Source organism: Trichoderma camerunense (assembly GCF_050948025.1).
Source record: "Trichoderma camerunense strain CBS 138272 chromosome Unknown V8C40scaffold_17, whole genome shotgun sequence".
In the NCBI taxonomy this organism is placed as follows: Eukaryota; Fungi; Ascomycota; class Sordariomycetes; order Hypocreales; family Hypocreaceae; genus Trichoderma; species Trichoderma camerunense.
Window position 1 is genome coordinate 920,418 of NW_028145353.1, and position 14,348 is coordinate 934,765.

At 47.2% G+C, this 14,348-nt stretch overlaps 3 protein-coding genes across 3 annotated transcripts; 2 read left to right on the top strand and 1 right to left on the bottom strand.

The window, feature by feature from the left end:
• Positions 1 to 1,323: 1,323 nt before the first annotated feature.
• V8C40DRAFT_276966 (peptidase S15) lies at positions 1,324 to 2,310 on the top strand (the record flags this gene model as incomplete). The annotated part of the gene is made up of 2 exons (XM_083220912.1): positions 1,324 to 1,431; positions 1,501 to 2,310. The coding sequence occupies 2 exons, from the start codon at positions 1,324 to 1,326 to the stop codon at positions 2,308 to 2,310; spliced, it is 918 nt and encodes a 305-aa protein (XP_083070005.1).
• Positions 2,311 to 3,606: 1,296 nt separating this feature from the next.
• On the top strand, positions 3,607 to 11,188 carry V8C40DRAFT_276967 (type I polyketide synthase; the record flags this gene model as incomplete). Its single annotated transcript, XM_083220913.1, has 7 exons — positions 3,607 to 4,066; positions 4,146 to 4,263; positions 4,387 to 7,677; positions 7,744 to 8,219; positions 8,337 to 9,726; positions 9,789 to 9,960; positions 10,028 to 11,188. The coding sequence occupies 7 exons, from the start codon at positions 3,607 to 3,609 to the stop codon at positions 11,186 to 11,188; spliced, it is 7,068 nt and encodes a 2,355-aa protein (XP_083070006.1).
• A 373-nt stretch (positions 11,189 to 11,561) lies between these two features.
• On the bottom strand, positions 11,562 to 13,740 carry V8C40DRAFT_253567 (uncharacterized protein). The gene is made up of 2 exons (XM_083217645.1): positions 12,674 to 13,740; positions 11,562 to 12,612 (listed from the first exon to the last, which is right to left on the bottom strand). Exons 1-2 carry the CDS (start codon positions 13,386 to 13,388, stop codon positions 11,972 to 11,974), a joined length of 1,356 nt encoding a protein of 451 aa, XP_083070007.1. The 5' UTR covers positions 13,389 to 13,740; the 3' UTR covers positions 11,562 to 11,971.
• Positions 13,741 to 14,348: the final 608 nt, after the last annotated feature.

Consider the following 14,348-nt stretch of genomic DNA (forward strand, 5'->3'; position numbering starts at 1 on the left):
GCGGATAGGCTAAGCTGGACTAGTAAGCAATCAACAAGGAATTAATAATAAGTGTTCACACAACTGTAGAAGATATTCTGTAAATATAATTAAGCTTTATTCTGTATTTACAACTGGCTATTTAACTATTTTAAATAAGCGTAGAGAAGTAAAAGTTATATACCCAGTTGGCTGGGCGCCCTCGATGTCCTCGACGATAGAGTCCATCGAGTTGTACTTGATTAACTCGATGATTAATTTCATCGAGTTGTTCCTTATTAGTTGGTCGGCCCGTCGTTTATCCGTGGCCTCCCATCCGGGACGGCCCGTGGTTGCGGCCGTAAGAGTTGGCTTGTGACAAGCGGCTAATAGCAGCCTAACTGCCGGCGCTTCTTTGCCCCTGGCTACTGGAATTTTGCCCTTACCAATTCTCACGTAAATTGGGGGTTAGTGGATATAGTGATCGCTGGATATTGGTCACAAGGGATTTTGCCCTTACCAATTGTCACGTAAGCTAGGGATTAGTGGATGCAGTAATCGCTGAATATTAGTTACAACGAAATCAGTTATCTATCCATAGTCTTAGGGGACTTTAGGACTACTTAGCCAATGTAACGTCCTAACCTTTCGCTATTATTCCCTACTCAAGTATCTTGTGCGAGTATATGTAGAAGCATATGAGTGCATATATAACTGGGGAGCTTGAGATCGTAAGCACTAACTGGAACCTTTGTATAAGAAAAAGCATGTATCTTATATTATTAATATCTGAAAAACTAATACTAAAATTGTTAATAACGTTTATTCTAATGGGACTTTTAGCTTGTACTTTAGACTGAGGCTAATTAACTTATATTGCATTATACCTTTTAAGAACTAGTGAAAAACATAAGCCCTTACTGCGCCCCTCCTAATATTATAAATTAAATACTACCTAAATTAAAAAGCCCTTTTCTTTTATTTAAATAATATACTGTATTACTTTATAATATTTGTCGGTGGATCTTAAGGTACTTAATTTTCTCTTTCCTACTGTGGAATAGTAGTATTAAAATAGTAGGTCAGAAGCTAAAGAGATCCACTAACGAATTTTGCAAGGTAGATTAGTATAGTAAAGATATATTTAATATTATAGGTTTTACTATGTTAATACTTAAAGAGGAATATAAAACTAGTATATGTAATAAATGAAAATAAATAAATAAATAAATAAATAAACAAACAAACAAACAAACAAACAGACAAACAGACAAACAGACAAACAGACAGACAGACAGACAAACAGACAAATCAATAACTATTATTCACAAACCTATCAACTTATTCCGATACTTAGGATTAAACATGTCTGGCCATGAGGATGTTGAGTTCAAAGCCTTGGATGGTACTGTTCTGCGAGGAGTTATATATCCTGCTCAGAAGCGTGGGCCAGGAATCATCATGACACCGGGGGTGAGTTGCAAACTGTGAACAAGGACACTCGGAAATATGGCACTGAGACTAATAAATTTGTTCTCCAAGTTCACCTTGACCATTCAAGATTACTTCTTCTGTGACTGGGCCGCCTTCTTCCAGCGCGAAGGCATAACAGCCCTGGCATATGATCCTAGAGGCTTTGGGCGAAGCGAGGGCTCGCCGCGGTTTGAAGTCGACCCAATGATGAACGTCTGCGATTACCATGATGCTTTGACGTTCCTCAAATCACATCCAATGGTGAACTCCAAGCAGATTATATTCTGGGGTAACTCATTCAGCGGCATGGTTGCTCTGACGGCGGCGGCGCTCGACAACCGCGTCGGCGCCGTCATTGCCATCAACCCTGTCTCGCACATGGACGTTGCCCTCAAGGAGAAGTGGCCGGCAACGCTGTCGAGGATCACACGAGATCGCGAATCGCAGCTAAAGGGCAACCCACCCTATACATTACGGGTGATTGGCGACGTCAGCCAAGACACAATCGGCATTGCGGCCGAGTTTGTTACAGACGAAGCGCGAGAGTATCTGGAGAGAGCGAGAGACGTCTTCTCCGAGTATGAAGTGCCGCAGCTCACACTACAGAGCTACTACAAAATCTTTGCGTGGAGACCCATTGCGCTGATGGCCCATGTGTCACCAACGCCTGTGCTTATTATCTCAGGAGAGAATGATGAGACTTCTCCGCTGAGGTTCCAGAAGGAGTTTATCTTTGAGAAGCTTGACGAGCCCAAGGCAATGCATGTAATTGAGAACAAGAGTCACTGGGACTTATTGGCGGCAGACATGCTGCCACAGGTTATGAACCTAATGTTTGACTTTATCAAGAACTATATTACAAATGAAAAGAAATTTTAGAGGAGGGGGAAGGGCTTCCAGCTGTCAACAGAACTAGAAAAATAATTCTATACAAAAGTTTTCCTAACCATTCTCAATTCCGGGCGTAGTCTTAACTTACAACAGTGAGCAGATTCCTATTCCAGTACTCAGGGGGTCTCAAAAACGATCACTGTCCCCGACTAAGCTCCACTAGGTCGGGGCACGCTAATTAGCAAAAAGGTCGTTGATTTGCAAAATACTTTGGTCTTAGTGTATATACTATATAAAATAAAGTACCAAAATAATAAATTACTATTTCTATACGCAAAAAGGCTATTTCACTTAAATTTAGCATTGCCTTATAATAAGCAGCAGCCTAATAGTATTTTTTCTTTAGGAATTGCAAAATTAGTGGTTTATGAGGTATTTTCCTTTGTATAGTATATACTACTATAAGTAATATATATATATATATTACAAATTAACGGACCTTTTGCTAAGTAACGTACCCCCTGTCCTAGTGGAGTTAGGATAGGAAACGTAGTTATTTTTGACACCCCCTTGCTTCTCTTTACTAAAGAGGCAGGTATAATAAAATTGAGTATTGCTATTTTCACCGTAAGATATTGCTATTTTCACTGTAGTGGTCCGTGCCAGTACTGAAATCAATGTTCGCACACCACCAATCCCATCAGTCCACACCCAATTACAGTGCGGCGCCCTGGCTCGCCATGTACTGTACTTTGCGACATTACACAAGACCTTCAAGATCAGAAGTTCGATATCGCGATAGATTCCTTCTTTGGCAACGATGCCGTAGATCCGCTGCTATCTTCAGAGATATCATACAACGTTGGCGGCTATAGCTGCTGTTGCATTCGAGACTGACTGCAAGGCCGATTGCGAGACTGATCGCGAGACCCTATCTAAGGCTAAGGAGGTTATTAAAGTTATTCTAGCCAGCGGCTACTTAGATCGAAGAAGATAAGCTAAATAAACCAGCTAGTTCGTAAGAAGTATTTATATTATAGAAGGTAGTAGTTCATTTGCAATAAGCAAATGTAGGCATCTCCTACCTAACTGCATATTAATTAATACATATTCACAGGGCCTCTGTCTTATACACGTCTAAGCAGTTACTCTTATAGTGCGGCGGCCTCTGGAGTTAGCATTAGTGAAATCTATTTAAGGGTAGATAACTACATTTATTTAATCTTTTCAAGAATCTATTATCTTTCATTGTGAGCTTTATTAGTGGAAGAAAAATCTCAGTACGCATCACCAGCCCTGCTCCATTCTTCAGATACAGACTATTCACAAGTCAAGTCGCCAGCCATGAACAGCAGTATGAATACAGATCACGCAATCAGGGAAACTGCTGTGCCTGGAACAGAGCAGCCTCCACAGCCCAGACAAACGGCTGTAGCCATTGTTGGAATGGCATGTCGTCTTCCTGGCCATTGCAGTAGTATCCCGGCCCTATGGAGCTTTTTAGAGCAAGGCAAGATAGCCAAGACTCAAGGATTGCAGAACAGATTCAATCTCGTGGGTCATTATGATGGCTCGAGAAAACCTTACACCATGGGTTCACCAGGAGGCATGTTCTTGGAATATGTAGATCCCGCTGTTTTTGATGCGCAGTTCTTCAACCTTTCTAGGACAGAGAGCAATGTGATGGATCCTCAACACAGACAGGTGTTGGAAGTCACTTATGAATGCCTAGAGAATGCTGGTATTCCTCTTGAAAAGATTAGAGGAAGCAATACTGGATGCTTTATCGCAAGTGGGCACAGTGGTGAGTAGAGCACACAATACTCCCCCCTTTTCCTTTAGATTCCAACATGATCAACATAACTAATCTCGAGCCAAACCAGACTGGGACTGCATGATGAGGATGGATGGCGAGGGTCTGCCGACGTCTTTTACAATTGGAACCTCAACGGCTTACTTAAGTAACAGAGTCAGCCATTTCTTGGATATCCACGGGCCAAGGTGAGATTCTTCATTCTTCCTTGTCACATCTCTGCATACACCCAAAGCGACGTTTGTTTGTCTGTGTGTGTGGTGTGTCAGAAGAGGGACTGGGCTAATGATCAACTCTAACCATGTTTATAGCATTACAATGGACACTGCTTGCTCAGGCAGCCTTGTCGCACTCGATGTGGCTTGTTGGTATTTGCACAATAGGCAGGCAGATGCTATGATTGTGGGCGGTTCTAGTATTTGGATGCGACCAGAGGATATCAAGGATGTTGGCCCTATGCATAGCGCGCGTTCTGTCACCGGCAAGTGTCATACTTTTGATTCCAAGGCAGACGGGTACGTGAAGAGCGAGGGCATCAACATAGTCTACGTGAAACGCCTGGAGGATGCGATTCGCGACAACGACCCTATCCGAGCGGTCATTGTTGGCACAGCTGGCAACTCTGCCGGCCGATCTCCAAACGGCATCTTTAGTCCAAGTGCAGAGTTGCAGGCCATCAATCTGCGGACTGCTTATGCTAACGCCGGCATCACCAACTTTAATGACACTACATACCTTGAGTGTCATGGTACAGGTACTAGTGTAGGGGATGCGGTTGAAGCCAATGGAGTGGCCTCGGTCTTTGCGAAGACGAGAGATCTGAGCAACCCGTTGATTATTGGCTCTATAAAAAGTAACCTTGGGCATTCAGAAGCGGCTGCTGGCCTCTCTGGACTGTTTAAGGCTGTTTTGGCTATGGAAAATCGCACTATTCCAGGCAACCCAACTTTCATTACGCCCAGTCCCAAAATCAACTTTGAAGAGCTTCGAATTCGCGCTACAAGAAGAACCATCAAATGGCCACAAGCCAAAATGCTTCGTGCTAGCGTAAACTCCTTTGGCTTTGGTGGAAGCAACGCTCACGCTGTTATACAGATGACAGACACCACCACACACAAGTTCACCGTCAAGCAGCGCATGGACGAGGAGGGGCAGATAGAAGGAACAGACTCAAGCAGTCATAGACCCGTCGTACTTGCGTTTTCAGCCAATGACCAGGACTCTTTGAAAACATCTATTGAAAAGCTATCTACTCATTTTCTTGATTTGAGAGTCCGAGTATCGCTTGGTGACCTGGCATACACTTTATCTGAGAGAAGAAGCCGCCATTACTACCGCGCTTTCATCGTCACACGTTCCGCACAAGAGTTTGATGAAAACCCCATCATCTTCGGCAAGCCAAACGGCAAGATCCCGAAAGTTGGCTTTGTCTTTACAGGACAGGGAGCCCAGTGGCCGCAGATGGGCCGCGAGCTGATAGCCACGTTTCCATCTGCGGAACGGTTACTGAAGCATCTGGACTCGGTCCTTCAAGCTCTCCCTTCACCTCCAAAGTGGTCAATACTCGCCGAGCTAAAGGAAGAAAGAAGCTCTGAGCATTTGAGGCTTCCAGAATTCTCCCAGCCACTTGTTACGGCATTGCAGCTTGCAATCCACCAAGTCTTGCTGGAGTGGGGAGTTGAAGCTGCTGGTGTCATTGGCCACTCGTCCGGAGAAATTGCAGCGGCTGCGGCAGCAGGGCTACTCACTCCAGAGGAAGCCATCAAAGTGGCATTCTATCGTGGTCAAGCTGCAAAAGTAGCCTCAGCATCTGAAAATGACAGCGCATTGGGGATGTTGGCAGTAGGTATCGGAGCTGATCAGGCTCGCAAGTATATCGAGACCCATATGAATGATGTTCAGATTAGCTGTTACAATTCTCCCCACAGCGTGACGCTTTCTGGAAAGATACCAGCTTTGGAAGCTATTCGGGACGATGTCAAGGCAGACAATCACTTTGCACGCCTTTTGCAAATTGACTTGGCCTACCACTCCAAATACATGACTGAGATTGGAGACATCTATCACAAAATGCTGGTTGACAGTACTAAAGTGAATGACACTTCTTCACACAAAGCTGCACCAATCAAGATGTTTTCTTCAGTTACGGGAGCCTTGCTCAACGAGCCTGTTGATGCCGCTTACTGGAGAACCAACATGGTATTGCCCGTCCAGTTCATGCAAGCCATGACTGAAATGTTAGGTAATGGGTTTGAGGCTGATTTTCTCATCGAAATCGGACCTAGCGGTGCGCTCTCGGGTCCAATCAAACAGATCAAGGACACATTTGCCGAGAATGAGCAGGCTAGCCAAGTTCAATATCTTCCAACGCTGAAGAGGGCGGAAGCTGACGCCATCACACCATTATATGAGGTGGCTGGCACTCTGTTTTTGCGTGGTGGGCAAGTAGATCTGGACGCTGTCAACCGCGATAAATCCGTCGTCAATGATTTGCCTTCCGTATTGGTGGATCTTCCGAACTATGCCTGGAACCATTCAAAGAGGTGGTGGTACGAGTCTCCGGAGAGTGCGGCTTATCGGCTTGCTCCCTTTGCATCGCATGATCTATTAGGATCCAAAGATACTAGCAGCAGTTGGTCTGCACCTCGATTCCGCCGCGAATTGAGCCTCGAGCAAAGTCCTTGGCTCAAAGACCATACCCTCTCCGAATCCATCATCTTCCCTGCAGCTGGCTACATTGCCATGACGGTCGAAGCGGCATTCCAGACAGCTTACATGACCCAGTGGAAGCAAAAGATACCTGCACGTTATCAGTATAAGCTGAAAGACTTGAATTTTCACAGAGCACTTGTGCTCAAGGAGGAGGAAGATGTCCGTGTCTACCTCAACATGACCCCATGTTCCAAAGGCGACGGGCTAATCTGGTACAAATTTGAAGTGAACAGCTACAGTGAAGATGCAGAGACTGAGCACAGTAGCGGCTTCATATGTGTGGAGTCAGACTATGAAGACGTGGTCGCGCCAGCCGGCACTTTAGACCCTATTCATCATGACACATCAGCCATGTGGTACAAGGCAGCCAAAGATTGTGGCACTGAATACGGCCCTAGCTTTCAAACCATCAAAGCGCTAGATACGCCACGCGATAAACGTTTCTGTCGAGGCTTGCTTGACATGAGGCCCCCTGCTTCTGCTTATCCTCAGTCATTGTATCCTGTACACCCTGTCGCCCTTGATGGAGCACTTCAGTCCGGACATATCTGCATCAATATGGGAGAAGTGGCAAACCTGACAACAGTGATGCTTGTGGGCTCCATCAAGAGCATGACCATTCCATTCCGGGCCAACAAACCGGAGACCTCAGTCATTGTCGCTTCAGCCGAGTACACGGGGATCGGCAGAGAGGACATAGCAAAGAGCTACGAGCCATCATTCTCCCTCTACGATCCCGAGACTGGTGACCTAATCCTGGAGCTGGAGAGAGAGACTGTGCTTGAGATGGAGGCGCCGCACAACAAGCTGATCAGTCACAAGTACGCCCGGCTCTCATGGCTTCCTGACATTACCATGCTTTTCCAGGGTACTCAGTCCCAATTCCAAAAGTATTTAAGCAGCGCTCTGTCGCCATCGGAGCCGGACCAGGATACTATTGACACATTGTTGAAAAGAATTTATCATGTTTTCCTATTAATGTCACACAAGAACCCTCAGCTCCAAGTGCTGGAGATGGATTTGACAGAGGCTGCCCCGGATGTCAATACAGCCACAAGCTTTTGGCTCAACTACGTCAAACAACTGTCTGGTGACGAACTTGGAATGGCTGAAGGCACGGAGCTGCATTTCACTTGCACCCATTCTGAAATATTTAGCGCCAATCAGAAAGAGAGTAGTAACGTCAACGTCGAATTCTCTCTACTGGGGGGCCCGGAGGAGCAATTCCCAACGTTGGATGGTAAAAGGGATCTTGTGGTCGTTCATCTGGCTTCGTCCTTCTCAAAAGACTCTCTTGAATCTCTGCTTGCCAATGTTCATGGAAACCTCGCAAATGATGGCTTTGCGCTGCTTGCGCTGGATACAAGTCAAGATTCTGAGCAGTTCCGTAGCCTAGTCACCAAGGCCGGCTTCTTTCAGCTCTTTGAGATTGGTAAAACTGAAAGCAAAACAATTGTGTTAGTACAATTCAGGGAAGCCTTATCTCTTGGTATAAACAAGCCATCTGTGAAAATAGTGCAACTGGCCGATGGCGAATCCCCAATTGCAGCAGAACATATTGCTCAACTCGGAAGCAACGGGATGAATGTTGAAGTCTGTTCCAACGCGATGGAAGATATCACATCTAGTCAAACAGTTGTCGTACTAGAGCTCGACTCGCCTGTGATGGACCGTCTCGACGCGAAGCAGTGGCGGACATTACAGCATCTAGTGGAAACGAAATGCAACATCTTGTGGGTTACCATGGGTGCTTATTTCAATGTCACTGATCCCTCAAAAGCGCTTATCAGCGGTCTATTCCGTGTGCTTCAAACCGAGGAGCCGCTGCTTCATTTAATTACCCTTGATTTGGCGTCCTTGAAAGAAAAAGATGTGGCGGCACTCGCAGCTATGAATGTTTCTGCTATCAAGGACTGTCTTTCTCTCACTAGCCAGCCGAAGCCTAAAGAGCGAGCCGACATGCATTTTGTGCAGCATGATGGCGTCTTGTATATAAGTCGAGTCATCCTTGACTCAAGCCTCAACGAAATTCGAGAAACAGCCGTAGCAAGCTATCCGCTTGTCAATCGACGTCTTCTCTCAGACGGCGACGACAGCAGTGCATCTTCCTCCTCCTATCAATTACGGGCTACCAGACTGGGCAACATGGATGCCCTGAACTGGGTTGAGATACAACAGCAACCTCCGCTTCAACCGGGCCACATCCAGGTGGAGTTGCAAGCCTGGGGATTGAACTTCAAAGATGTGCTGATTGCCATGGGTATCGTCCCCGGCAATGAGTACGCACTAGGCTTCGATAGCGCCGGCATTGTCACCAAGCTAGGTGAAGGTGTTGAGTCCTTCCAGGTTGGCCAGAGGGTCGCCATCATGGCTCCTGGGCAAATGGTCACACGGACGCAAATACGAGCCGACCAGGCTCATGTGATTCCCGATTCAATGAGCTTCGCCCAAGCCGCGGCGCTGCCGCTCACCTATATGACGGCCATGCACTGCTTGTTCGATATAGCCAAGATTCAAACGGGGCAGAAAGTTCTGATCCATTCTGCCGCCGGTGGAGTTGGTATCGCTGCTGTCCAGTTGTGCAAGCACATGAAAGCAGAGATCTATGCCACAGTTGGAAACGAAGAGAAGAGGGCGTATTTGAGGGAGCAATACGGGATCCCTGATGAGCGTATATTTTCTTCACGCCATGCGGGTTTCGGGCAGCAAATAATGAAATTAACAAACGGCAGCGGAGTTGATGTTATTTTGAATTCTCTAACTGGAGAGTTGCTGCATGAATCCTGGCGAACAATCGCTTCAAACGGTACAATGGTTGAGCTTGGTCTCAGAGACATCCTGGAGAAGAGCTCGTTGTCCATGGATCCGTTTGGTCGCAATGCATCTTACAGAGCCGTGAATCTATCTAATGGATCCGTCTCTGTTGAAAACCTAAAAAGGTAAGTGTTCTCTCGTCCCAGTTGTTTGCAAATGAACTATGTGTTGACCTTTTGCCCCCAAGATTGCTATCAAATCTATTTCATATAATAGCGCAAGGCCAAATCAGTCTTAACTCGCCCATTGAGGTCTTTTCGGCGTCTGAGGCCTCGACAGCCTTTCGAAGACTCAACAGCGGAAAAGTCATTGGGAAAGTCGTAATCTCCAATGAATCAACTGCATCAGAACTAACACCTGTAAGTCCTCCATGGTAATAGTATCTCGATGGATCTCTGGGATTGTATGACTAATTTCAATATTTAGGTGCGACCAACTCCAGATGTTATAAATCTACGCGAAAACGCCTCATATGTGCTTGTAGGGGGTCTCCGCGGGCTCACTGGATCATTGGCCATCTATCTTGCAAGACACGGTGCCAAGAAAATTTGCGTCTTCTCCCGAAGTCAACACACGGATGACACGACGAACAAAGTCATACGCGATCTGAAATCACTTGGATGTGAAGCAGAAATGATGCACGTCGACATAACAAAGATGGAGGATGTTCGTAGCGCGTTTCAGCGCATGACTCTGCCAGTCGCCGGCATCATCCAAGGCGCCATGGTTCTAAATGACCGGCCATTTTCCACAATGACTCTAGATGAGTATCATGCAACGCTAGCTGCAAAGGTTCAAGGAACATGGAACTTGCACAATATTGCTTTGGAGCAAGAGTTCCCCTTGGACTTCTTTACCTTGCTGTCGAGCATATCAGGCGTAGTTGGCTCAGGTGGACAAGCCAATTACGCAGCTGCCAACACGTTCCTCGATGCGTTTGCTCAGTACAGGCGTTGTCTCGATCTGCCTGCCTGCACCATCGATCTTGGCGTCATGTCAGACGTAGGTATTGTTGCCAGAGACCAAGGAGTCGTCAGACAACGTCTATCCATGTATGAAGCCATCACCGAGCGCGTCTTCCAACAGATTGTCTACTTTTCTACCATCCAGCAGCAGAAGCAGAGGCAGTCGAAAGAAAGAGGCTGGCGGTTTGAGGACAGCACGGCGCAGATGTTGACCGGCATGCCCGTACCACCGCCAGAAAGCTCGCCGCTGGAGCACGACGCGCGTTTCGCGGCTCTATATGTTGGCAACGACTCTTCGCGTGGTGCTTCAGGAGCTTCAGATGGTGCAAATGAGGCGCAGGAACTAAAGCGCATCTTCAAGAACGGCAACGCAGCCGCACGGCTGCACATCTTGATTCAAGCGCTGCGGAACTACATCATGAAGATTCTTCGCATAGAGGAGGAGCTGGATGTGGATCGGCCTTTGTCTGGCTATGGCCTTGACTCCCTGGCGGCGATTGAAATTCGCAACTGGTTTAGAGCTGGGCCTCTCGGGTTGGAGATTCGTACCCTGGAGTTGTTGAACGCCAGCTCACTGCGGGCATTTTGTAGTAAGGTAGTTTCTACGACTATGGACACATGATTAGAGATAGCTCTTAAGTTTGTATACGAGAACAACTTTTAGAAGAAAAAAACCAAGCATTCTTTGAACTCTTAGTACTACTATGTAAATGTTAATTAAAATGCAAGTAGATGTTTCCACCTACTAATAACGACAGCAACCTCGAAACTCGATTTTGGCACAGATACAAAAGACACAAAAGACATAAAAAAAAACCCTACCTTATTATTCCGTAATGAAACTGTACTACTGTTACAACCTGGCTCTTATGGTTGCGACAAGGGGCCTATAGATGAATGTGTTTCTAAGCACGATGGTGACCCACCGATGGAGAAACTAGCTTCAATTAGGCTAAAGAAGCCGACAAGGCGGATAATAAAGTTGGAAAGCTGACCGATCGATTCCTAATTAGGCAACTTACTACGAGCTTGGGTCTTTAGTCCCGTGCCGTCGGATCTCAGTGTTATATATATTCGGGTCATTAGCCGCTCTTAGCCGAGGTATTAATACAGCTGTCTTCCTAAACGGAGTTGTGCCTAGTAGCGTTTTTGGAGTTGTCTACCTTTGGCTTTTTATCTGGGGCAATGCAATGTAACTTCCTCAATTTACCTACGGGATTGCTCAAACCAAGGCAGAACTGCATATTGTGGGTAGAGAAATGTAAACAAACTGTGCATGGCTTTGAGAAAACGTAAACCAACCTCGGGCCAGCTCGCAATATTCAGATGCCCCCAAACCAAACTCTAGCGTGTACTCGTTAGAAGAAATGAAACAACATTCATTCTGATAGGAGCCCGACGCCGGCTACGCAGTAGAAACGAACGGGTAGCTCATGTAATACTGATCAAAGTCGTCAATGAGCCGTCTAGGTGCAGCCCCTTCGAGCAGTGACCATCCCGACAGGATGTCTTTGCATTCGTAGTCGTGCCAGGCCGGGCTTGGATCATCGATCGCCTTGTTCTCCCTGATGACGGCCGGTGCGCCTTTCCACCCGTAGGCGGCCGAGACCCAGTCTGCCAACTCCTGAGTGTCTGCGTCGTCGGCGCTATGCCATATGGTCTTCTTGGCATTGTACAGGTCGGGCATTACACGCTCGGTGCCGGGTGTGGGGCTCGAATCTTTAGCCGCTGCGGGCGGCAGCCGTGGCCGCTTCTCCGCCTTGTCGTCGTGGGTGTCGCCACCAGTCGGCTTCGGGATCAGCGGGTTCTTGAGCTTGGCCGTGGCGGCGCTCGTGTGATCTTCCTGGAATACGCCCTCGGACATGGCCTCCACCGCATTGAAGATGGGGAACGTCACAGCCTTGTCCGGGAGCGATGACTCGGGCGGCACAAAGTGGTAGCCGACAATGTGCGAGATTGTGCTGTCGCCTACACCAGTTTGCCCTAGGATGGACTCGAGGTCGTTTTTGCCGTTCTCCGAAGACGTTGGATCTTCGGCGGCCGAGTCTGGGTGCATCACAAGGTTAGCTGCAGTTCACACCTCGAATCTGTTTCTGGGCGGACTTACATTGTCCCCACATCGCCTTGGGCAGACTCTTGTCAATTGGAAGCACTCGCCAAGGTTTCCCGGTATTAGGAGAGCCCCTAGAAATCTTGACGGTGAGGTTGGAGTCGACTGATTTGGCCCCTTGAGTCAGACGAGCATAAATGAGCTGTTTGCCCAGCTTCTCAGCATCATTGCGAGGGTCCTTGGTTCCGGAAATATCGCTGTCGATCTCGGCGGTTCTTATAGCAAACTTGGACTCGACGCGGAACCGGAAGGCGCCGGCGCGAACGAACCACTTACCTCCTGTTGTCTGGTCATACGTGACTTGCTTTTCCGTTGCGGCACCTGCCGAGAGGGCGATGATGACGAGCCCGGCCGTGGTGTCCGCAGGCGCTGTCAGGCCTGGATTCTTGACGGTGTCGATGAACTCCTTAAACGATAGAGCCTTGGGCTTGGGCTTGGGCTCGCCGAAGTAGATTTTGAAGTGCACGAGCTTGAAGTCAACATCGACGTAGCCGCCAAAGGGTGGGCCGCTGAGGCACAGGTCGGCGTATACGGAGCCGTTGATGTCAATGTGGATGATGCCGAGGTTGATGCGGGCGCCGACGGTGATGCTGAAGCCGATCTCGGCGACGAAGAAGAGCGGCTTGTAGTTGAGCAGGAAGGAGACCCAGGCAGCAAAGTCGGCGTAGATGAGTCCCGCGTTGAAGGTGGCGAAGATGTGGGCGCCGCCCATGACGGCGCGCGGCGTGATGGCGAAGAAGCCCTCACCACCAACGCGCAGCACGTCCGACACCTCCCAGGCGATGCCGACGCGCGGTGGCGTCGGCCAGTGCTTGGGCGCCTGGAAGGCCGGGTGGTAGCCGCCGACGGTAAAGACCCAGTCGCCAGCGTAGGCCGACGAGCCAAACCAGTAGGCCAGCGCGAACCCGCCTTGGATGCGACATGCCGGCGCCAGCACAAACGAGTTACTGCTGAGATTGGCCTCGACGACAAACGAGCCACCCCCAACGTCAAGCGTGGCAACAAGCCCCAGCTCCGCGTAAAGGAACGTGACCGGCGATTATAGGCTGTAAACCCGTCTCTGACGTTAGGTTAGGGTCATTATAAAAATAAAAAAACTACCTAAAGCTCTTCCCCCGGGGGAAGTAGTTAGTTATTTATTTTATAAAAGCTAATTAAACCTCTTCCCCTAGGGAAAGTAGTTAATTATTTATTTTATAAAAGCTAGCTAAACCTCTTCCCTGTCTATTAATCCATTAGTCGTTAAAGTTAAATAACTCACCGACTCTTAGTAAATTACTTATATATATAAACCTTATAGACTTAAATAACCTATCCTAAAATAACTATTTTTATTAGCTTATTTTAAACCTAAAGTAGGGCTAGTTAGCTTAGGTTAAGTATATTAAATATATAAACTAAGGTTAAGTAAAAGAAAAAGGTGTGACAAGCTGAGCTCCTATAGGGTTAATATAAGAGGAATTCCCAAGGGATAAACCTTATGCTAGGTTTATATTAGCAAATAAGCTAGGCTGGACTAGCAGGTAATTAACAAAGGTAAAAGGGGTTGTTTATATAACTAGTAGATAATACTTTTATAGGTATAATTAAGCGTTATTCTGTATTTACAACTAGCTATTTAAACTATTCTAACGAGCGTATAAATAAGACTTATATACCTAGTTGAATTTAG